The following is a 22,319-nucleotide window of genomic DNA, read 5'->3' as shown; positions in this document are numbered from 1 at the left end:
CTTGAAACTAAGATGTCAATTTAGTGTTATACTTGACAAAGCACGAATAATACCATATGAATGCTTCTACAAATATGTAAAAATTTCATACCCACCAAAAGGTGAATACATAATTTTTTTTTGCTTAATAGGAACCAAAAAGAAAGTTCAAAAACTAGTGATTATCTATAAGTCTAATGAAACTTACCTGTAAAATTTCATAGACAACAAGATAATTTTCACAATTAGTATCATTTATTATTCGAAGTGTGAAAATCATTTAAAATCTCATAACGTACTGTCAACTAAATAGAGACACATGACTAAAAGTGTTATGGCTAAAGTTAAATTCATGATTAATATAATATATATATATATATATATATATATATATATATATAATTTGTATCGGTTCGGTTTGGTTATTTTAGAGTAAAATCAAAACCAAACCACATAAGTATCGATTTTTAAAATTTAAAACTAAATCAAACCAAACCTAACTAAATATCGATGTTTTTAATCGGTTTGGTTTGGTTCGTGGTTCGATTTGATTTTTAACCAAACCGTGAACACCCCTATACGCCATATAGTTTCTAAACACATCCAAAAATCCCATATCACCAACCTCGTTTTCCCCCAATGCACTAGTACATTGTCAGGAGAGGACGTAAGACAATCAGGGGTGACTCAAGGGTAAGACCAGTAAAACCTTAGCTTTAGGTCCCTAAATTTTGAGGCCTCAAAAAATTTAATAGTAAACTCTATGATTTCAACTTCACTAGAAATGGTAATAAAGATTGTGAAATACATTTTTAAAAAATTATCTAAAAAGGCTATCTCATTTGTATCAGAAATATTTTAAAACTTTGAACCAAACAACTCAAATTTTATAATAACAAATAAAGTTATAACAATCATATCCAAGTTAATGCATTGCAATTTGCAAACAAATGGCTAATATCTTATTAACTAAAATTATATTAATACGTGAAGTTAACGTCTTTTTTAACATACTACACCATAACAATTAATATGCAAGAACAAATAAGACAATCCAAATCATTACAATAGTATTTTTATATGTATGTTTACATATGTAACACCTCTCATTAAAATTTGGCTTTAGGCCACTAATTTTACTGAGACATTCACGAAGACAGTTATTACTAAGGTTGTAATAACCTTCTCGCACAGCCCTGTGGTTCAAAACGAGCCTTAGGCTTGTTCCATTCAAGGGCACAATTTTATTTCATTATGTTCTTCAAATAGAATGTACATGAAATGGTTGATGGTTTTGTAGCTCCGCCCCAACGCGAATATAGATGGGAAATTGGTTTTCGGAATTTGGTGATTTTGTTGTGTCCTACACTAAGAGCTGGGTACCGATTATCCAATTTTGATTCAATATCAAATAGTACAAGATGGGAGAGTATCAAGGGAGACGAGTGCCAAGTTGATGATAGGGTCATTTCAATAGGCGTTCAACAAAAATCCACTGACAGAGTTGTAGAGTTTCGTTACTGACAATAATATTTTATGTCAAAAACATTACTGACGATTATATTTTAACGTTATTCACAACTTTTTTTGGTCCGTTAACTTTTTTCAAAGCATAATACGTTATTGGAAATAACATTTATACTAGTTTGGTAAAGTTACAAAAAAAAATATATTATTTGGTAAATTGGTTTAAAAAATGACTTATTTTGGTCCAGAGTTCTTAAAACTCTCACCAGCTGCTATGTATTCCATCTCCAGTGGAAATGATTCCAAGCTCTTTACCACATGTGACCCTCCCTTACTGTGAAAGTAATGCTTTTAATGGGAATCACGCTCGGCCCCGGATCCACCGCAAAATTGGGGCTATAGCACACCTATTTGGCCCAAAAATGGCCCGTTTGCGCCGTTTCGCTCGTTTGAAATTCGTCCGGAGCATGCCAGGGAGGCTGAGGAGCAGCCTAGTTTAGGCCATTGGGTCAGCGAGGCCGTTTGGGTGGTCATACGGTCGAAACGACGCGAACTTGACGTTCTTGGGCCAATTTAGGTACGGCCACCCCGCCCACCCTAAAGGCCCACACTAGATCGCTCCCCAGCTTTCCTGGGACAGCCCGGTCGATTTTTGGCCTTTCCCCAGCCTTCAGTTTACTTCGACTTTTCCATATATGCCAGCAAATCATTGCTGGAATTTTGCAGTTTGTTCAGGGTAGAAGGTCCTTTTCTAAATCTTACCAGTAAATAGTAATTATTTTAAATATTAGCAATGATAATTTTTTAAATATTAGCAATGATAATTGACTTTGATCCATTTAAGAACTTGCTTGAAGTTTATGTAATGACTTTTGTTCAACAAAAAATTGACACATCCCAGAAAATAGGTTCTTAAATCTTAATAGGAACCAAAAGGGTAAACTTCATATAGAGTACACTTAAATGGCCCTAAAAAAAAGAAGTCGGTCTGATGCATTAGAGCTCCCGCTATGCATAAAATTGGAAAAAAAGCCTGACCATAAGGGTATATTGTGATGCATTAGAGCTCCCGCTATGCATAAAAATTTTTAAAAAGCCTGACCATAAGAGTATATTGTGATTTATATGCAGCTTTAACTTGTACTTAAACAACACTAACATATATTAAATTAAGGTCATATTGTGATTTGTATGCAGCTTTTAACTTATACTTAAACAGCACTATTAAGGTCATATTGTGATTTGTATGCAGCTTTTAACTTATACTTAAACAGCACTAGCATATATTAAATTAGTTATCGTAATACTTCACAATTGTCCAAACGTAGCAATTAACTAATTACCACCGCCACCGCCACCGCCACTGCCCCAAAAAAGAAAAAGTAAATTATGGGCATCAGCGCAACATATGAGAGGCGATGGTAGAAAGGATGACATAAAAATGCATGGAATATCCATCAACCATTTTGTCTTGAATCTTGACAGCAGTAATTCACATTCATCTTTTAAAAATATAGGTGAGATTAGTAATAGCGCATTAGCATTAGTGGTTTACCAGTGTTGTAAAATAATTGTTTTACTATGCACATGTACTAGTACTACAAATATAGTTTGATTAGGATTAGACTTGTTGAACTTATTTAGGCGTTAATTGTATTAGGCGTAGTTATCTGTTCCTACATTCTAGTAGTTAGTTTACGCTATTATTTCAGCTGTATATAAACTGCATTGCAGTCTCATCAAATATATATACTTTCTTCTACTCTCTTCTTCTGCCTTGATATGGTATCAGAGCCACAATAACTCTTAACGAGTAATGTTTTTAAACTAAAACGTAGTAATATTTTATTATTTTAGAAAACTTTCCAGGATATTTACGAAATTCTTCCTTGCCAATGCAATTGTTAACCATGCAACATTACAGCCAAGAAGACAACAAAATTGTTAACGTTCAAACATCTCTCGTCTAAAATTACATCATGCATGTTAACTCTAGAATGAAATCTTAATGAATACTAAAATATGGAGTACTAAAATGTACACAACAAAAGCTGACCTGAGCAACATAAGCTTATGCAACTTTTCCAGTCTACCAGGCTTTTGACGTCCCCTATTCCGAGTGGCATTAGTATCTGCATCTGCTTCAAGCTTCCTCCAAAGACCATTTAATCTCTCTAATTCCATCTCCTTTAGATGAACTTCATTAGCAAGGCCCTCTGCTTGAGCCTAAAATAAGATGGAAAAAAAAAAACAAAGATTAGTGGAAAAATATAAACAAGTAGCACATTTAAGTCCATAATTAAGTATTTAAGTTAAATAGCAACAAAATTGGCGTGAGATAGCAATATTTTAGTGGTTTCTTATTCTCCCTTATTTTTTCTTTCTTTCTCTCACTCTCTCTTGTATCTCTAACCTTTTTTCTCGTTAGTTTCTCTTGTATATGTTGTCTTGCGCATCAAATACATATACAAGTTGCTATTTCAGGTAATTATAAAACTATTGCTATGAAATGTCTAATTATTGACTTAAGTTTGCTACTTGGGTAGCATTTTTCCCATAAAAAATAGCAAATCACACTATTAATAGGGGCGCATTCAGGATTTAAAAATGGGTTAAATTCTTTAGACTAAACTCATTGTACTTCTGAAATGATGTATTCAAAAATTCCTACTCCTATATTTATTGAAATTTTAGCGTCTTTTCACATTTTTATTTATATTCCATGCCGAAAATACTAGATTCAAAACCCATTATGCAGCATGACTCTTAATACCAAATAATTTCAGAATTTAGGGGGAAAAAAAAACATGTACCTGCTTTGAGGCAAGTTGCTCTATTAGACTATGAAGCTGCTTATCCAATATTTTCTCCCGCTGAGCTGAAAGAAATAGCATGACAAGATCAGACTTTAGGCATGTCATGTTATAAATGTCAATACATAACAAGAAAAAAAATGTCAATATGTATGTAATTAACAGCTTTATTCCCCCCCCCCCCCCCCCCCCCAGTAGGTAGTTTAACATTATTTATTCAGAATAAAGTGTGAAAGAATCGGTATCTTGATTAGCAAGGGAAAGAAATTTCAGACACCAAAATATACATGGTCTGACCACATGTTATAAACCAAACGGGAGAGCCCAACCCAAAAGACTAGTCTAATAGGTGGGAGAACTCATTTGGCTTATAATCCCTTTAGCATTTCTCTATTTTTCCAATGTGGACAATTGGTTCATAACAATCGTCTCCACTTAAGAACCAACGACCTCGTTGGTCACGGCTGAACCCAGTTGGTCACGGTTGGCACCCCTCTTAAGTCCAGGCCACCACTCTGAGTCGTGACTCCACGCGTGAATCGATCCTCGTTGGTCACGGCTATACCCAGTTGATCACGGTTGGCACCCCTTTTGGGTCCCAGGCCACCACTCTGAGTCAGTGCCCAACGCGCGGCTCCCCACACGTGGATCGATCCTAATTGGTCACGGCTACGCCCAGTTGGTCACGGCTGGCACCCCTCTTGGGTCCAGGCCACCCACTCCTGGCACGCAGGCCACCACTCCGAGTCACGGCCCAACGCGTTGGACTCTCAATGAAAGCACCAATGTTATAAACCGAACGGGAGAACCCAACCCAAAAGACTAGTTTAATAGGTGGGAGAACCCATTTGGCTTATAATCCCCTTAACATTTATCTATTTTTCTAATGTGGGACAATTGGTTCATAACACCACACAATGTTAGCAAATATATGTTAGTCGTAGGGTACCTGGGCAAGGTTGCTTGAGTGCATAATCTTGGACTTCAGTCCATTTTTTCTCCAGGTCATGCACAGCTTCTTCCATAAATGTCTAATTCAAATCGATCAACAGAAGCAGATGGAAAAAAAGGATAAAGTAATTACATTGGATATTATGATGGAAAGTGAGATAAGCTAAAGCTACACACCAGTTCCTTCTTCTTCTCCTCTAATTTCCGCAGCAACGCAGAATTTGCAGATTCCTCATCTTCTTGAGCTTCACTATCATTTTTAATCAGATAGTCATTTGATTGCACAGACTCACTGGCTGCTGCAGCCTGTGCTCGTTCTAACTCTGACCTTAAGTTTTCTTCAACTAAGGCCATTTCCTGAATGTTTCATCACAAGTGTTGTTCTATATCAGTGAATATCCCAAAAATAGAGATAATTGCATATAAAGGAATCTGTGGACCCTCTGAAGGTCCACAGATAATTGCAATGTAATTTCCTTATCTAAAAGTACGATTAGTAAAATAATTTGTACGTAATCTCTTCTATTACATACAGGGCTCATCTGCTGGCCAAGCCAGTAAGCTTACATTAGTTTATGACTGCACCAGATATGCGGGAAAAGAAACTCAGTTTCTTTAATTAAGAGGGAGGGGGAGAGAGTTTTTAATAGAGAGAGAGAGAGTCTTTGCACAACTTCTTTGCTAGGGATGCTAAAATTCAAACATGGCATGAAATTTATCTCGGTTCATACTTTTACGAAGAAATTCACTTTAACAGTACTTGTCAAAGAGTTCTTCTGGACTCCAACACAGTTGGACATGCAATCAGATGAGAAAGCAATATACAGGTAATGCCCTTAATTTTTTGAAAATCATGAAAGAATCCTCTCGCACTTGAGACGAGGAGGGTCTTTCGAAAATAGTCTCTCTACCTCCACAGGGTAGTGGTAAAGGTCGGCGTGCACTATACCTTCGCCAGAACTGACTTGTGGAAATTCCCCGGGTATGTTGTTGTTGTTGTATATAAGGATCCCCTCAAGAAAGTTTTGAATTATGACTAACCTGCAATTTGCTCCTTAGAAGGTCAGCTTCCTGTGACTTCACCTGAATCTTATTCTCGTAATCTGAGATAGCCTTGTCATACTCGGCATTTTCTTCTTGCAGAGTAATTTCTCTTAATTGTGCCTGTCACCAAGTTAAATTCAAATCTCTAAATGCATATTCCAGTGCATTAAAAAAATACCATCTGCAAAGTCCTTAATATTTAGCCAGAGAATTAAAAAGCACTTCCTCTTAATATATAGTCTAATACATCACCACAAAAATTAATAGATAAAGTACATAAAGTTAAGAGTTAACAGAAAGCAAAAGAAATAATTAAGCAATAACATCGTAAAATAGATTTCCAGAAAACCAAGTCATAATTTCACCCTCCAAAGTACTAACACATCAACAACAACAACAAACCTAGTGTATTCCCACACAGTGGGGTCTGGGGAGGGTAAAATGTACGCAGTCCATACCACTACCTCCAGAGAGGTAGCAAGGCTGTTTCCGATAGACCCCCGGCTCCGGACAAAGAAAAGTACTAACACATCCTCACCGAAAAAGAAATCAGATGAGCAATGAGAAGAAGAAGATGCTCTGATATCTATGCAGGAACTTCAGTGAATTCTTCGACATGAAAACTGTGTGATACGTTAAGCAAGGTGTTATGCTCTACCACTAACCAATTGGTAAGATATACCAAAATCCAATATCTCTAATCTGGGTTGTGTGGGTTCTTCTGACATCTACCATCTATAATGTGTTATCCAGTGTGATAAAGCAATTAAGAATGAACCTTCTACAAACTTGCAGCACTTGCTCTCTCAATGAAGGTAAGCTGACCTCCTAGTATACCATATATCTTGATGCACAACAAAATGATGCATATTGACATTAGTATAATGACGACACCTATTTATATCTAGAATATCTTATCCCCCTGTACGTATTGGTCCTTCCTCTTTTCCTTATCACATAAGAAATAACAACAACAACAACATACCCAGTATATTCCCACCAAGTGGGGTCTGGGAAGGATAAGTGTAAGCAGTCCATACCACTACCTCAGATGTGAGATTATCACAAAAGAAATATCTAATATTACAAGTGATGTTTCAATAGGTGTTAGGCACCCTTGATCCCGTGGTTCGATCACGGTCGCTTGGGGGAGCGTATCGACTAATTTGACACTACAAAATGTATAAACCACACAAAAACAATCAATCAAACAAACAAAATAAAACCAGAAATACTGACTAATATATCACGTGATGTTTCAATAGGTGTTAGGCAGCCCTTGATCCCATGGTTTGACAACAATCGCTTGGTGGAACGTATCGGCTAATTTGATGCTATAGAAAATGTATAAACCACACAAAAACAATCAATCAAACAAACAAAACAAAACCAGTCCAAAAATATAATGTCCAGTCCAATTATTACAAACCGAAATGAAAAAGTACTGAAAAGTAAACCTGCGCTAATCATAACAATGTTTCGGAAAAAAAAAAAAAACTATTAAAGTGAGTAAAACAAGAGAAAAACCTGTTCTTTGGTGGCGGAGTGAGCATTAAGCTGAAGAGCAAGAGCGTTATTAGAGGCGAGGGAATGAGCGTGTAGATGAGGAAGACGCTCTGAGATGTCAGGTGGAGGGATTCTAAGCCGTAGATCTTGGATCGTACGAGTAAGAGAAGTGGCTTTTCGATCCAAATCTATTAAGTAAGATTGTTGTTGTGGAGTGAAAATTAAAGGGATTGAATTTGGGTTGTCATCTTCCTCATTGCTTTTCCCACCTCCTACTACATCTGCTGCCCATGCCAATAAACCTGCCATTTTCTGTTCTCAGGTGTACCAGTAATTCTTCGTCTTCTTCTTCTTCTTTTTCTCAACAATAAATTTGTGCGCCTACTCAAGGTAAAATTCGTCTAACGGTTTTATAGAAAAACGGAAATATTGTGAGTGTCGACTTTTTTTGTTTTATGAGTGTGTTTCGGAGATTTAGGCCGGCATTGTTTGTTAAAATTAGTGGTATAAAGTTAAATTTTAAAAAAATAATACTATCTTCATTTTATTTTATGTATTGCTATTTGACCAGATATGAAGTTATTGAAAACTTGATAATATTATTCTTTATCAAAAAATGTGCTAGTATTTTTTTTTTTATTAATTAAATGGAATAAATAAAGATAAAAGTAAAATTATATCTTTAAATAATTATCAAATAAGAAAATACAACATTCTTTTGGAATGGACTAAAAAGAAAATGACACACGTAAAATGGGACGAAGGAGTAGTATTAGAATAATTTAGACGACCTGCATATATAAGTATACATATAAAAATAACAGTATTATAATAACAGTCAGAAAGATTCATTCTAATTAATAAGATGTTAGTCATTTATTTCAATATATTAAGCTTGTATGTTATTATTAAAATATTAATTATTAATATAAAGTTTGGGTTATTTAATTCAAGAGATAATACTCAATTACTCCTGAACTATATTCAAAAAAGTTGTGGCATACCTCAACTTCAAGGGGGCCTATTACCCCTCAACTAATCAAAAATGAATTTTTCACCCCCTTAGTGCCTATGTGGCACATAAATAACGTTTACGTAGCACAACACACTGAAGTGTCCACATAGGCACACGTATGTGCCACATAGGCACTAAGGAGGTGAAAATTCTACTTTTAATTAGTTTTCTAGGTAATAGAACCCCCTGAAGTTGAGGTGTGTCACAGCTCTTTCGGGTATAGTTCGGGGTAATTGAGTATTTTCTCTTTAATTCAAAGTTCTAAAATATTTTCTAGTAAAAATTAGGTATCTCTTTCTTTTTGTATTTCGGTGTGTCACAGCTCTTTCGGGTATAGTTCGGGGTAATTGAGTATTTTCTCTTTAATTCAAAGTTCTAAAATATTTTCTAGTAAAAATTAGGTATCTCTTTCTTTTTGTATTTCTTAGGATAATTTTTTAAAATGTATTTCACAATCTTCATTATTATTTCAAGTGAAATTGAAATCATAAAATTTACTATTAATTTTTTTTAGACATCAAAATAAAATTTGGGGCTTGAAGCAAACGTTTTACTAATTTTACTAGCTTTACCCCTGAATTAGGCCTTTTTCGTGTGTGTGGAATCAACTAGATGGTGATATATTCACCAATTTGGGTTAAACTTCATTGATATGAGAATGCATATTTGTCACGATCCGAGCCGAGGTCTTGGCCGCGATGGACATCTCGAATCACAAAGGTCCAAGAGACCCCTTCGCCCTTACTCCTTATCCCTTAGTGATATTGTCCGCTCTGGGCCAGGCCCGCACGACTTTAAAACGCGTCACTAGAGAGTAAGACTTGCTTACTTATATACCCAGCATCCCTCCTGTGTTTTGCCGATGTGGGACTCCTTCTCCTAAGTTAAGGTGTCACACATATACATTAAAATCTTTGAGTGATATTACATAAAATTTCGACTATTTTGTTAATTATATTTTATCTCGACTTTGAAATGGTGATACATAACATACGGTGATACATATAAAAAATTATGTCGCTCTCATTCGATTAGATTAATTATGCGCATAAGTTTCGGCTTGAGTAAATAAAAAGCGTTGAGGTGTCAAGGATAACAATAAATTGTTTCATCAAGTCTGAGTGGTGAGTCATACAAAACGAGTATACCGTACGTTTACAACTATAATAACTCAAGATTTATACGATAATTAGCAAATTTAGTACCTTAGATAAACCGTACTTTTACAACTATAGTAAATCAAGATTTATCCAAATCTTACCTGTAAATGATAATTATTTTAAACATTAGCTACACATGGTAATTTTTTTATCGGAAACAATGTCTATATCACCTCTGCAGTAGTGGTATGGAATGCGTACACTTATCCTCCCCAGACCCCCACTTTATGAAAATATACCGAATATGTTGTTATTGTATTAGCGACGCCTGGTATTTATGATTTAATGTTTTTTACTCCACGTTATTTTTCCTCGATTAAATGAATTTAAAGCCTTATTGAAGGAATTTTTATTTGGGCCCAATAAAATTCCAAGATGGGCTTAGGCCCATAAATAATAATCCATTTTAATATATGATCTCAATATCCCAGACCATAAGCAAGTCAGCCCAACTCTCTTCCGACAACCAGCTGTACGGACGGCGGTGAACGGCGGCGACGGTGGTGATTCTATTTGCAGTAGAAAATCACAAGGTTTGTCTATATACAATTTTTTTTATCTATTATTTTTGGGGATTTTGAGTTATGATCATAACATGTTTGATGAAATGCCTATGAGAGACTTTTCATGCTTTACCTCTTTTTATTTGATTGAATGAATTGGAAAACTAGAAAATTAGAAGGATGATGATACTATATGCGTTAGGCATAATACGTAAACAGACACTCAAACTTGGTTTCTGCTAGCAAGTAAGCACTCCAGTTTTGAGAGTGCACATCTAGACACCTCGTGGACACCTGATGCTGATGTGGCAAGTAATGTTTGGGAGGTGTTTAGATAATCATTTTGTTACACAGTGGAGACGAGTTGACATGTCTAAATGTGCATACTCGAGTGCTTACTTGACAGCTGAGGCCAAGTTATAATAAGTAAACGGACGCTCAAATTTGGTCTCAGCTGACAAGTAAGCACTCCAGCTATGAGAGTGCACATCTAGACACCTCGTGGAGATGTGGCAAGTAAAGTTTGTGAGGTGTCTAGATGATCATTTTGTTATACAGAAGAGATGAGTTGACGTGTCTAGATGTGCATATTCGAGTGTGTACTTGAGAGATGAGGCCAAGTTATAATGCATAAATAAACAATCAAACTTGGCCTCAGCTGATGAGTAAGCACCCCAATTTTGAGAGTGCATATCTAGACATGTCGTGGACACGTGACGTTGAAGTGGCCGTTAAAATTTGGGAGGTGTCTAGATGATCATTTTGTTATACAATGGAGACGAGTTGACGCGTCTAGATGTGCATACACGAGTGCTTTACTTGGGAGATGAGGCCAAGTTATAATGCGTAAACAGACAATCAAACTTGGCATCAGCCGACAAGTAAGCGCCCCAATTTTGAGAGTGCATATCTAGAAATGTCGTGGACACACGACATTGGCGTGGCACGTAGACTTTGGGTGGTGTCTAGATGTGCATACTAAAAGTTGGGCTGAGGCTAAGTCTGTGTTTTTGTTTATGTATTATGTGTTTGTTGTATTAGAGAATCTAAAAGTGTTTTGATTTAACTCTCAAGAACAACACGATTAGCTGATTGGCATCACTTTATATTCTATTAGTAATAAAGTCTCACACATTTTCTCTGTCCCATTTGTTTACTATAGTCTATGTTGCTCGGACTCCTCAAAAATGACAACAGGTGCGTGTCAGATTCTCCCAACGTAGTGTATTTTTGGAGAATCCGACACGGGTGCGGCATTGAAAGTGAAGAGTTCGCGCAACTTAGACTATAGTATATATGTCCCTTTTATAATTATTTATATTCTCTAAGAAATGCATTGTACTGGAGTATTATCCTATTAAGGAAAGAATACAACTAGTTCTAAGTTCAGTTTAGATTAAATGCCGTGTCTCACTTTTTTGGCACACATCATGGTCATTTAAAAACTACATACTCACCTTGAATCTTTGGTTCAAAAAATTAATTTCTGTCGTCATTGTATATACTGTGATGTTCATTTTTTTGCATATTATTAGCGTTGTGTGTTGAAGTCATGATTGATGAAAATATCGAAAACTTGAAGAAGATATTTGATTTCTACTCTTCATTTTTTCTCCATTCTTATTTTGTGGCTCCCGATTCATTAGAAGAATTTGAACTGCTAAATTTTGACTTAGAAACTACACCTCTTGTTTTAGTAGGCTGTTAATATGTTCGATTTGAAGGTCTTCATGAAAATTTGAAATTTTGAATACATATACCTAACTAAAGCGTATAGCTAAGTGACCTAAGTTGCTTGGACTCTCTAAAAATGTTGCCGCACCCGTATCGGATCCTTCAGAAATACACTATTTTTGGAGGATCCGACACGCACCCGTAGACATTTTTGAAGAATCCGAGCAACTTAGTAAGTGACTATACTCCAAATTACTGAGTCTCTTAAATGGGTTTGCGAACCAAGTAGAAATACATTGGTGTGGAAATCCATTTTATGCCCAAAACCTGAAATTGTGTAAGTAATACTCTTATATGTTTAAATTTATGTGGCAAAGTTTGAATAGACAGTGATTTTAAAGAAAGAAACGAAAACTCCGAAAAATGCTTGTGTGGTTTTAAACATTCCATTTGTGGAGCATAATCTGTTTTTGTTTTGAACCGATTGAATCTGTTTACAGAGTTACTATCAATTTCCTACTTTTGCTTTTAATTTTCAGGTTACGTGATATTTCTTGCAATTTCTTCTCAGCTCGAAGCAAGATTTGAAAGAGCATCATCTGCCTTTTGTTTTCCGCGGTTGCTCAATCTAAGAAGTTTTATATCTCTAGTAATCTTGGTTCTTCATTCACTTGAATATGTCTTTGCGTGGACCTCCACTTCCTCGACTTCTGCTGAACAATGTCTCGTGTATGAGAAATGCTCAACAAATTTTGCGCCACGTTAATGTTTCCCTCCATGATGGTGGTGCACTTGTATTAACGGGCACTAATGGCTCCGGTAAATCCACGTTCTTGCGTATGTTGGCTGGTTTCTCGAAACCATCAGCTGGCGAGATACTTTGGAATGGTCACGACATAACCGATTCAGGAGTTTTTCAGCAGTACAAACTCCAGCTCAACTGGCTCTCTCTTAAGGACGCGATCAAAGAGAAGTTCACGGTCCTCGACAATGTTCAATGGTTCGAAGTTCTTGAAGGTAAGCAAGGACGGTCTCTGCCAGCTTTGCAGCTTATGGGGCTCGGAAGATTAGTAAACGATAAAGCACGTATGCTTTCTATGGGTCAACGGAAAAGGGTACAACTCGCCAGATTGCTAGCCATTGATCGGCCTATTTGGTTGCTCGATGAACCTTCAGTAGCATTGGATGACGAAGGTGTGAAATTGCTCGAGTATATTATCGCAGAGCACAGAAAAAAAGGCGGTATCGTCATTGTTGCCACTCATCTGCCAATCGAGATCGAGGATGCAATGTTCTTAAGGCTTCCACCAAGGTTCCCGAGACGGATGACTTTGGTAGACATGCTCGATCGAGGCGGCCTCGACTAATGAAAGCTCTGCAATGAATTCAAATGGGAGCAAATCCAGTTTGTTTCATCTGCAAACTGAGTACAAATCGGATTTTTTAATTTTTGTTCTTACTCAGTGTTCGTATCTGTATTGAGGTTCGATTAAGTCGGTTCATAAATTACGCAGAAATTTATTTACATTGTGTGGAATGTAATGCAAAGCAACAATACAGGTATTACTTTGGTTCAATGAAGTTAGATGAGCACCATGAAGTCTCAGGTTTAAGGTTTAATTCCTAACAGAGAATGGATATGTCAATTACTACTCTGCGTATCTGATGTGTGCTTCGGAGTATTGGAATGCTGATCAGAGGCGGGCGACGGTAGAAGACACTAGGACAGAGTTACCTAGTATTTGTTGCTAGGGGTGGGCGTTTGGTATTCGGTTCGGTATTTTCAAAGTTGAGGTTCAGTAATTCGGTAATCGGTATTTGAACATAGATACCACATACCATACTTATGAATATCGGTTTAACATCGGTTTGGTAATTTGGTAACCGATATATTAAACTTCGGTTCGGTACGATATTTGGTTTTACCATATTAAAGTTAGAGAAATGCAAATGTATGTTTAAACTTTTAAGAGTATATTTAATAGAAATCTTATTTAGCATTCTTTTTGTTTCTTTTTATGAATATATTATCAAGTTTCAAGAGATTTTTTGGAATGACTAATACTATTGTCTATTGGGTTGATCACACACACATACATATATATATAATTCGATATTCGGTAAATACCGAATATCAAACGGTATTAATATCTTGAACCAAACCTAATCCCGAATACCGAAATGTTAAAATTTTACTCCCAAATATTATATCAAATATCAAATTACTGAATACCAGTTATCAAATTTGATGGTTCAATTTGGTAATTTGGTATTTTATGCCTAGCTCTATGACTGTTGCCAGTGAGAGGTGGCAGGTGTCTCATGCATTTAGTCGAGTTTTGCGTGCAAACTGACTCAGACACCACAGTTATAAGAAAAAACTAAGTATTACTTGTATGGTTAAAAAACACTAAAATGGAAGCATATATTATATATATTAATGTATACTATCTTTTAATATATAAAACTAAAATTATTTATTCTTGATGCAATTGAAAAACAAACGTGGTAGCAACTTACATTAGTGTAGTTCATGTTTGCAAATATAAAACAAGAACGTGTTAACAATAATGTAAAATAAAAAAAAAAATTGAGAACATTTTTGATCTAATGGAATGAAGATATTGTTAGAGTTTGTGACCCCAATTTTCTTGATTCGGTCCTAAAAAGTTCGCGGTGTGATTCATGTTTTGTGATTTTTCATGAGGTCTGTGGTGATAGCGTAGTTGGGCCTAAAATTTATTTGTATGCACGTATTATATAAGTGTGTTTAGTGACCTGTTTCGGGTTTTACTATCGTCTCCACATTATACTCCTCTCATTATAGTGAATTCCTCTGCTTCTACTCGTGATTTTTCCCGTAAGAATTTTCACGTAAATATATGTGTTCTTGTTTTTCCTTTTGCTTGTGGTTTGCAAATACTGTCCGATTCATAACAAATATTTTTTTAGTCAAATTCAATATGCTGGATCTTTTTCATTTACTCCCTCCATTAATATTTACTTGTCATTATTTTCTTAATTTGATCAATATAAAACAATTTTTTTTCATATTTTATTTTTAGCATTAATAAATTTTATTTTTATTTTCATATTCTTATCTTGGCATTTAAAGTCCACGTGGGTTATAACGTGTACTCTGACAAGCAACAAGCTAATAAAACTAACTCCACATGATCTCTGAGTGGTTCAAAATCTTATTACATAAGTACAAGTTTTATAGGATTTAGTTATAATTATAAACTTAGGATCTGAAAAAAAAAACAAAAAAACTGAATCTTGGTACATTGATAATGATGCAGAAATCATGGGTTTGTACTATAATCACTCAGTTTTTTTTATGTTTATCACTTTTTCTTGTTATCAACTTGAGTCAAAATCAGAAGAAAATTATTAGGAATGGAAATGTGAATGATATTCCTATGGATATGTATTTTATTAGTGTTATAGGGGGTGTTAGGAATCTTGAAGAACAGACACTTCTTATCAAACAGGTTAGTTTCTTAATCAATCTTGGACAAAAATGTTCCTATTTTTGGTTATTTGTGTAAAGATTGTTTTTTCTTTTGTTTGAATGTTCGTTGTTGGGAGATGTTTTTTTGTGCTGAATTTTGGTTTGGTGAAGATGGGCAAGTGTCTATCGGAAACAGCCTCTCTACCTCCCAAGTTAGAGTTAAGGTCTGCGTTCACACTATCCTTCTAGATCCCGCTTCTGGGATTATACTTGATATGTTGTTGTTTTTGAAGATTGGCAAGTGTCTATCGGAAACAGCTTCTCTACCTCCCAAGTGATTGGCTAGTGTCTATCAGAAACAGCTTCTCTACCTCCCGAGGTAGAGTTAAGGTCTGCGTACACACTATCCTTCCGGACCCCACTTGTGGGATTATGCCGGATATGTTGTTGTTTTTGAAGATTGGCAAGTGTCTATCGGAAACAGCTTCTCTACCTCTCGAGGTAGAGTTAAGGTCTACGTACACACTATCCTTCCGGACCCTGCTTGTGGGATTATACTTGATATGTTGCTTGTTTTTGAAGATTGGCAAGTGTCTATGGGAAATAGCTTCTCTACCTCTCGAGGTAGAGTTAAGGTTTGTGTCCCGCTTGTGGGATTATACTTGATATGTTGCTTGTTTTTGAAGCTTGGCAAGTGTCTATCGGAAACAGCCTCTCTACTTCCCATGGTAGAGTTTATGTCCGCGTACATACCATCCTCCCTGGCCCCCCGCTTGTGGGATTATACTTGATATGTTGTTGTTTTTCAAGATTGGCAAGTCTCTATCGGAAACAGCCACTCTACCTCTCGAGGTCGGGTTAAGGTCTGCGTACACACTATCCTCCTAGACCCTGCTTGTGGGATTATACTTGATGCGTTGTTGTTTTTGAAGATTGGCAAGTGTCTATCGGAAACAGCTTCTCTACCTCTCGAGGTAGAGTTAAGGTCTGCGTACACACTATCCTACCAGATCCCGCTTGTGGGATTATACTTGATATGTTGTTGTTTTTGAAGATTGGCAAGTGTCTATCGGAAACAGCGTTAAGGTCTGCGTACACACTATCCTTCCGGACCCCACTTGTGGGATTATGCCGGATATGTTGTTGTTTTTGAAGATTGGCAAGTGTCTATCGGAAACAGCCTCTCTACTTCCCATGGTACAGTTTATGTCCGCGTACATACTATCCTCCCAGATCCCACTTGTGGGATTATACTGTATATGTTGTTGTTGTTGTTGAAGATTGACAGTGTTAGTTCAGTCTCTAGTAGAAGAATTTAGCAATTTGTGTAAAGAAATGATTTTATTTGAATGTTCGTTGTTGGGACATGTTTTTTTGAGCTGAATTTTGGTTTGGTGAAGATTGACAAGTGTTTATCGGAAACAACCTCTCTACCTCTCAAGGTCGGGTTAAGGTCTGCGTACACACTATCCTTCCAGACCACGCTTGTGGGGTTATACTGGATATGATGTTGTTTTTCAAGATTGGCAGTGTAAGTTCAGTCTGTAGTAGAAGAATTTAGCGAAAGAGTTTTCGTTGGTTATTTGTGTAAAGGAATGATTTTTATTTGAATGTTCATTGATGGGACATGTTTTTTTGAGCTGAATTTTGGTTTGGTGAAGATTAGCAAGTGTCTATCGGAAATAGCCTCTCTACCTCCCAAGGTAGAGTTAAGGTCCGCGTACGCACTATCCTTCCAGACCCTGCTTCTGGGATTATACTTGATATGTTGTTGTTGATGTTGATTACTGTTCAGGAAGATTTGCGAGGTTGTCTATAGTATTTTTTTTTTTTTTTACTTCTTCATTTCCATTATTTCTTATTCTACACTGCTTTGGACTGTTTTTTTTTTCTTCTTGAGTTGAGGGTCTATCGGCAACAACCTCTCTATCTCTAAGGTAGGGGTAAGGTCTGCGTACACTCTATCTTCCTAAGACCCCACTTTTTTGCATAATTAAGTTGACAAAGAATAATTCAGTTACAACGTATCATTTGAATATGTAATTATACAAGATTAAAAATGACCAAATTCAGAAGAAGGTGCAAATAGCACACGTTGAGGATAAAACGATATAAAGTCACTTGAGATGGTTGAGTGTCGACCTCCAAATTCTCCGTTCTGGCGGTCAATAGATGTGAAAACATTGTGAAAGAAGATGTTAAAAGGATGAGGTAGTCGTTTAGACCTACAATCTCTCGGAATCCATGCCGAGTTGGGAAAAAATAGGCACAATGGAAGCAAAAGCTAGGCGATATCAATTAGTTGGAACACATTTTAGTCATTTTAGTATGTGTTGAAGGTATGTCAGCAGAAACTATAGAGACGTCTAGTACTTTTATCTGTGCTATTGGCGTGTAGTGAGATTAAATGGGGTGACATGGTCACCGATGATTCAAATAGTCGACCCATTTTCGGCTGATTCATTTTCTCTGTAATCTTATATTGAATGTAGGTGGAGAAGGTAGCGAAAAAGTTCAATGCAAGATTCGTTATCAACATAGGCGAACTTGGGGAGGAGGATCCACTTGTACAAAATGTAAGCTCTCTAACGACATTCGAAGTGCAGAATTCAGTGGTTATATGATTTTGATTTTGACAATGCTAGATTCGGATGTACCATTTACTCGGTTGATTATGTCAAAGTACGATAATTTACTAAGTTAACTAAGGTACCTAGTTAGCGACTGGGTACTGGTCGCACTGCTCAGGCTTCGCATGAGTTGTCAAGAACTGCTACGATACATGGATTGCTAACTTCTCTTCTTGTGCAAAAGATGTTTTGCTTGTGACGTACTTCTCTTTTAAGTGACAAGATCCCGGTAGCAGTTACCGGAGAAATACATGGTGACAACTTTGTCTGACAAAGTGAATCCACTCCCTAACACAAACCGTACACCCCATTTGTCGTATTAATGAACTCGTTACTGCAACGACTATGAGATTTCTTTATTTGCAATTGCGAATTTAATGAAATGATAAACTGACACCTCCACCGCTCCCTTCATTGACAGGCTACTTTGCGTTTTCCTTCCGTGAAGATTCCGTGGTATGCTAATCTATGAATAAGCAGTTTGTTGACTGACTTTTTTACTTTTACATATGGATTTCATCATTTGAAATGAACTGTCTTTCCGATTTCTCTTCAGCCATCTTCAACTTGTAGGTACTCGACACGAGCTCTTAGAGGACGAGGGGTGAATCACTACCTTAAACAATTCAAGTTTGCCCATGGAAGTTTAGATATTATAGTTGTGGATACAGGATTATATGAGGTAAACGTTTGATTCTTTGATCTGATTATGTCTGTTTACTTATATTACCAAGATGGTATCACTTTGGTTTACACGTATATTTCTATATAATGTTTTACTTAACCGTTCCTGATAAGTCTGTAGCTTATGCGTGTTGGCTTTATCTCTGGATGTTCAGAAAATTTGTTCCGAAGACCTTTAGTTACATCAAATCTGATTACTTGTCATCCGAAAGATAGTTACTTATAGCTTCGTTGCCTCTAATTTATCTTCTATCCAACCAGTGTAAGGTTATTTTATAATACGTTTGACTACAGTTGGGAAGTTCAACACCAGAAGATCCGATAACTTGTCAAACTTTTAGCATTTGTTAGATCGACTGTCGTTTAAGTAATTTGGGATGAAAAAAGGAGTTGTCCGCCAAGCCTATTATGGTAGTTGGGAAGATTCTTTAAGCACTTTTAACTGTTATCTTGACGTTATTTGTCTTCTATATTTGCACTAGACATAGTAAATACAGCCAGGGATGCACTCAAACCCAAATTCAGAAGAAACGCCACCCCATCTTAGCTACCTCATAGTATCTAAACCGGTCCCAGAAAAAAGTCCCGTCTTTATCCTTCTTCGCAGATAGGGATATATTATTCTCATTCTTAAGTTACATAAATTTCATTTTCTTTTGTCGTTGAGCTTTCAGTAGTTTTAACTTTGTTGTTCTGGTTGCTAGGCTTCTTCAAATGGTGCCGGGGATAGACAGTCACAGTGGCTGATAGACACACTCGAAAATAGTGAAAGCAAATGGTACCTTCAGACTGCACTATTTTACTCCGAAAAGATATGTTACTAAAGTGAGATATTGCGTAAATGCAGGTGCATTGCTGTTGGATTTCATCCGTTGGTAGCCTGTGAAGAAGATACTTCTCAAACGGAACCCAAACGCGAATTCCAATCTTTAGATGGCGTATTTCTGAAATATGGGGTGGTAAGTCAAGATTTTAACGCTACAACTGAGAAAACGACCTGAGGAATACCTTAGTACCAGATGTGATTTTCTTCCGCAAAATCAGCTTTCTGCATAAAATTGAATAACTAAGCGCCCAGGCGTTAATCTAGTAGTACGATCGCAACACATGATGTGTTGTGCAGGCGCATATCACAGGTTGGAATCTACGGTAAACAAAAGCCTGGTGTTTAAGCGAAGGGTAGAGGGCTGAGCTCATTATCAGTCGAGATAGGATAATCTTGTTTTGCTCTTTCTTGTTTAGGATGCATATATAAGTGGTCCGGCTTGTGCCAACGATGTCGAGGAAAGACCTATCGCGAAACCCAAAACTGGAACGGCCAGATATAAAGGACCTTTGCTGACAAAAATGAATCGGAACTCGCCTTACTCGATGTAAGTTGTTTTTCTCAGTGTTCAGTAGACTATCGAGACTCAAGCGATGTTGCTCGGAACCTCCCAAAATGCTGCCTCACTCGTGTCAAATCCTCCAAAAACATATTACTTTTAGAGAATCCGCCACACACTAGTCAGCATTTTTGGAGGATCCGACCAACATAGGACTCGAGTGTACACTTTCCATTTATCATCGTGTAACCTTTTCTCTTCATTTTCGATTTTTTCTAGGGAGAAAGTAAATGGATTCCTCCTTCACAAAGTCAGTGCTCTAGAAATTGTGAGTATTTTGAATGTTGCTCGGACTCATCAAAAATGTCGACAAGTGCATGTCAGATGTAGGATCTTTCAAAAGTAGTGCATTTTTTAAGGATTCGACACGAATGCGACAACCTTTTTGACGAGTCCGAGCAACGTATATTTACACACAAGCCCCTTATATTATGTTACTTGATGTTTTGATACTTCTAGTATTTTTAACAGGTATCCTACTTAGTCACCTTGGAAGGTGATGTTGTGCAGAAAATTTTTCTCCATCAAAGAGGCAAAGATATTATGTAAATATAATCTACATTGCTCGAACTCTTCAAAAATGTCAATGGGTGCGTGTCGGATTCTCTCGCCAAAGCTAGTGTATTTTTGGAGAATCTGATACGGTTGCGGCATCGAAAGTAAAGAGTCTGCGCAACTAAGATATTCTAAAAGCTCCGAGTGGGACCTATTTCCTCCAATCCCCTTTTTTCATTCTAGTTATCGTCATGGGAAAGAACGAAGAAGATTAGAGATCCAGTCAAATATTAATGAAGAATCGCGTTCTCGTCTTTTTCTCTTTTTTCCCTTTGCGGAGTAAGGGATTAACATATCGAAAGATAGTAGTGGAGTCGGGATTTTTACTAACGAGGTTCAAAATGTGAAGAACTAAACATACGAAGAAGTTGAAAAGGTTCAGCATATAAAATAATTTTAATCATATCTTAAAGAGTTAAATATTCCAACAAAGAGGGTTTGGATGAACCCCTCGATCCTATCTAGGGACTGACTTGAAGTAATGTAACGAATGGATGTTATCGCAATAACATATTAAATGATTAATCGGCCAAAATCGCCACGATCGAACTACTCCTTACATTTTTTCAGTCACATTCATGGTCGTAATTATGAGTTCTGAGACACAAGTACTTTTTCACCACATTAAATCTCGAGATCTAAGGGATTAATATAATTATGTATTTCCATTTGGATTTCAATCGCTAACTAATTCATATAATTATGTATTTCCACCTGGATTTTGATATCTAACTTATTAATGTAATTATGTATTTTTCATTTGAATTTCGTTATCTAACTAATTGATGTAATTATGTATTTCCACGTGAATTTCGATATCCAACCGATTAATGTAAGTATGCATTTCCAAGTGGATTTCGATATCTAAGGGATCGTTTGGTGTGAGCTATAAGATATAATAGTCCTAGAATAATTATTTCCACGTGGATTCCAACATCTAACTAATTGATGTAATTATGTATTTCCACGTGAATTTTGATATCTAACTTATTACTGTAAATATGTATTTCCACGTGGATTTCAATGTCTAAGGGATCATTTGGTGTGAGGTATATACGATATAACAGTCATAGAATAAAACGCAGAATTATTTTATCCCACGTTTGGTTGAAAGTATTATTAAATTTCAAAATTATTTATCACATCATTTATATCTTAGTGATGAAATAAGTTGTCCCATATATATATATATATATTGAAATAATTAATTTCGAAATTAATTATTCCTGTTCCTTAAGTTCAAAGCTGAACAGTACGAAGTACAACTATGTGTTGCTGTGCATAAAAGTACAGTAAACTATAATTATTATATTTCTTTACACCAAAATACCCTTCACTTTTGACATATTACAATGCTAAACAAGAGGGTAAAATTGGAAACATTGCTGCTTTTAAGATGCTGAGCTTCCATTGATGAACAACCACCAAAACCCAAAAGCTCAGCTCAGAGGGGATTTGGAGCTGACCCGAGGTCGACCTGGCACGCAGCCCGAGGTAAG

At 36.4% G+C, this 22,319-nt stretch overlaps 3 protein-coding genes and 1 long non-coding RNA gene across 5 annotated transcripts in view; 3 read left to right on the top strand and 1 right to left on the bottom strand.

Annotated features, from left to right (window-relative positions):
- Positions 1-3,319: 3,319 nt before the first annotated feature.
- Positions 3,320-8,236, bottom strand: LOC107840821 (sarcolemmal membrane-associated protein). Its single transcript, XM_016684752.2, has 6 exons — positions 7,782-8,236; positions 6,252-6,374; positions 5,388-5,567; positions 5,209-5,290; positions 4,260-4,324; positions 3,320-3,672 (listed from the first exon to the last, which is right to left on the bottom strand). Exons 1-6 carry the CDS (start codon positions 8,067-8,069, stop codon positions 3,439-3,441), a joined length of 972 nt encoding a protein of 323 aa, XP_016540238.2. The 5' UTR covers positions 8,070-8,236; the 3' UTR covers positions 3,320-3,438.
- A 2,059-nt stretch (positions 8,237-10,295) lies between these two features.
- Positions 10,296-14,115, top strand: LOC107840822 (ABC transporter I family member 1). 2 transcript variants are annotated; one of them, XM_016684754.2, is made up of 2 exons: positions 10,296-10,468; positions 12,684-14,115. In XM_016684754.2, exon 2 carries the CDS (start codon positions 12,790-12,792, stop codon positions 13,477-13,479), a length of 690 nt encoding a protein of 229 aa, XP_016540240.1. In that variant the 5' UTR covers positions 10,296-10,468; positions 12,684-12,789; the 3' UTR covers positions 13,480-14,115. The 2 variants fall into 2 exon arrangements, with proteins under 2 accessions (XP_016540240.1, XP_016540239.1); XM_016684753.2 differs by having other exon boundaries at positions 12,652-14,115.
- Positions 14,116-15,534: 1,419 nt separating this feature from the next.
- On the top strand, positions 15,535-20,611 carry LOC107840820. Its single transcript, XM_016684748.2, has 8 exons — positions 15,535-15,606; positions 18,059-18,142; positions 18,618-18,652; positions 18,770-18,878; positions 19,585-19,658; positions 19,728-19,839; positions 20,123-20,253; positions 20,485-20,611. The coding sequence occupies exons 1-8, from the start codon at positions 15,535-15,537 to the stop codon at positions 20,609-20,611; spliced, it is 744 nt and encodes a 247-aa protein (XP_016540234.2).
- Positions 20,612-22,037: 1,426 nt separating this feature from the next.
- The window catches only part of LOC124887261, a 52,391-nt gene continuing 52,109 nt past the window's right edge, over positions 22,038-22,319 (top strand). The window contains exon 1 of the long non-coding RNA XR_007044651.1: positions 22,038-22,314. This is a non-coding gene — a long non-coding RNA (uncharacterized LOC124887261). The remainder of the gene's footprint in view (positions 22,315-22,319) is intronic.

This window comes from Capsicum annuum, chromosome 9, assembly GCF_002878395.1.
Source record: "Capsicum annuum cultivar UCD-10X-F1 chromosome 9, UCD10Xv1.1, whole genome shotgun sequence".
NCBI lineage: Eukaryota > Viridiplantae > Streptophyta > Magnoliopsida > Solanales > Solanaceae > Capsicum > Capsicum annuum.
Note: the sequence above shows the minus strand (reverse complement) of the source record. Positions and strands in the feature narration are given on the sequence as shown.

Coding starts and splice junctions, on each gene's coding strand:
- LOC107840821 (XM_016684752.2), bottom strand. CDS start 8,069: ATGGCAGGTTTATTGGCATGGGCAGCAGATGTAGTAGGAGGTGGGAAA. Junction 5,568..6,251: donor TTCTAAGGAGCAAATTGCAG/GTTAGTCATAAT, acceptor TGAAACATTCAG/GAAATGGCCTTAGTTGAAGA. Junction 5,291..5,387: donor AGGAGAAGAAGAAGGAACTG/GTGTGTAGCTTT, acceptor GATTTGAATTAG/ACATTTATGGAAGAAGCTGT.
- LOC107840822 (XM_016684754.2), top strand. CDS start 12,790: ATGTCTTTGCGTGGACCTCCACTTCCTCGACTTCTGCTGAACAATGTC.
- LOC107840820 (XM_016684748.2), top strand. CDS start 15,535: ATGGATATGTATTTTATTAGTGTTATAGGGGGTGTTAGGAATCTTGAA. Junction 18,143..18,617: donor AGGATCCACTTGTACAAAAT/GTAAGCTCTCTA, acceptor CTTCATTGACAG/GCTACTTTGCGTTTTCCTTC. Junction 19,840..20,122: donor TATTTCTGAAATATGGGGTG/GTAAGTCAAGAT, acceptor TTTCTTGTTTAG/GATGCATATATAAGTGGTCC.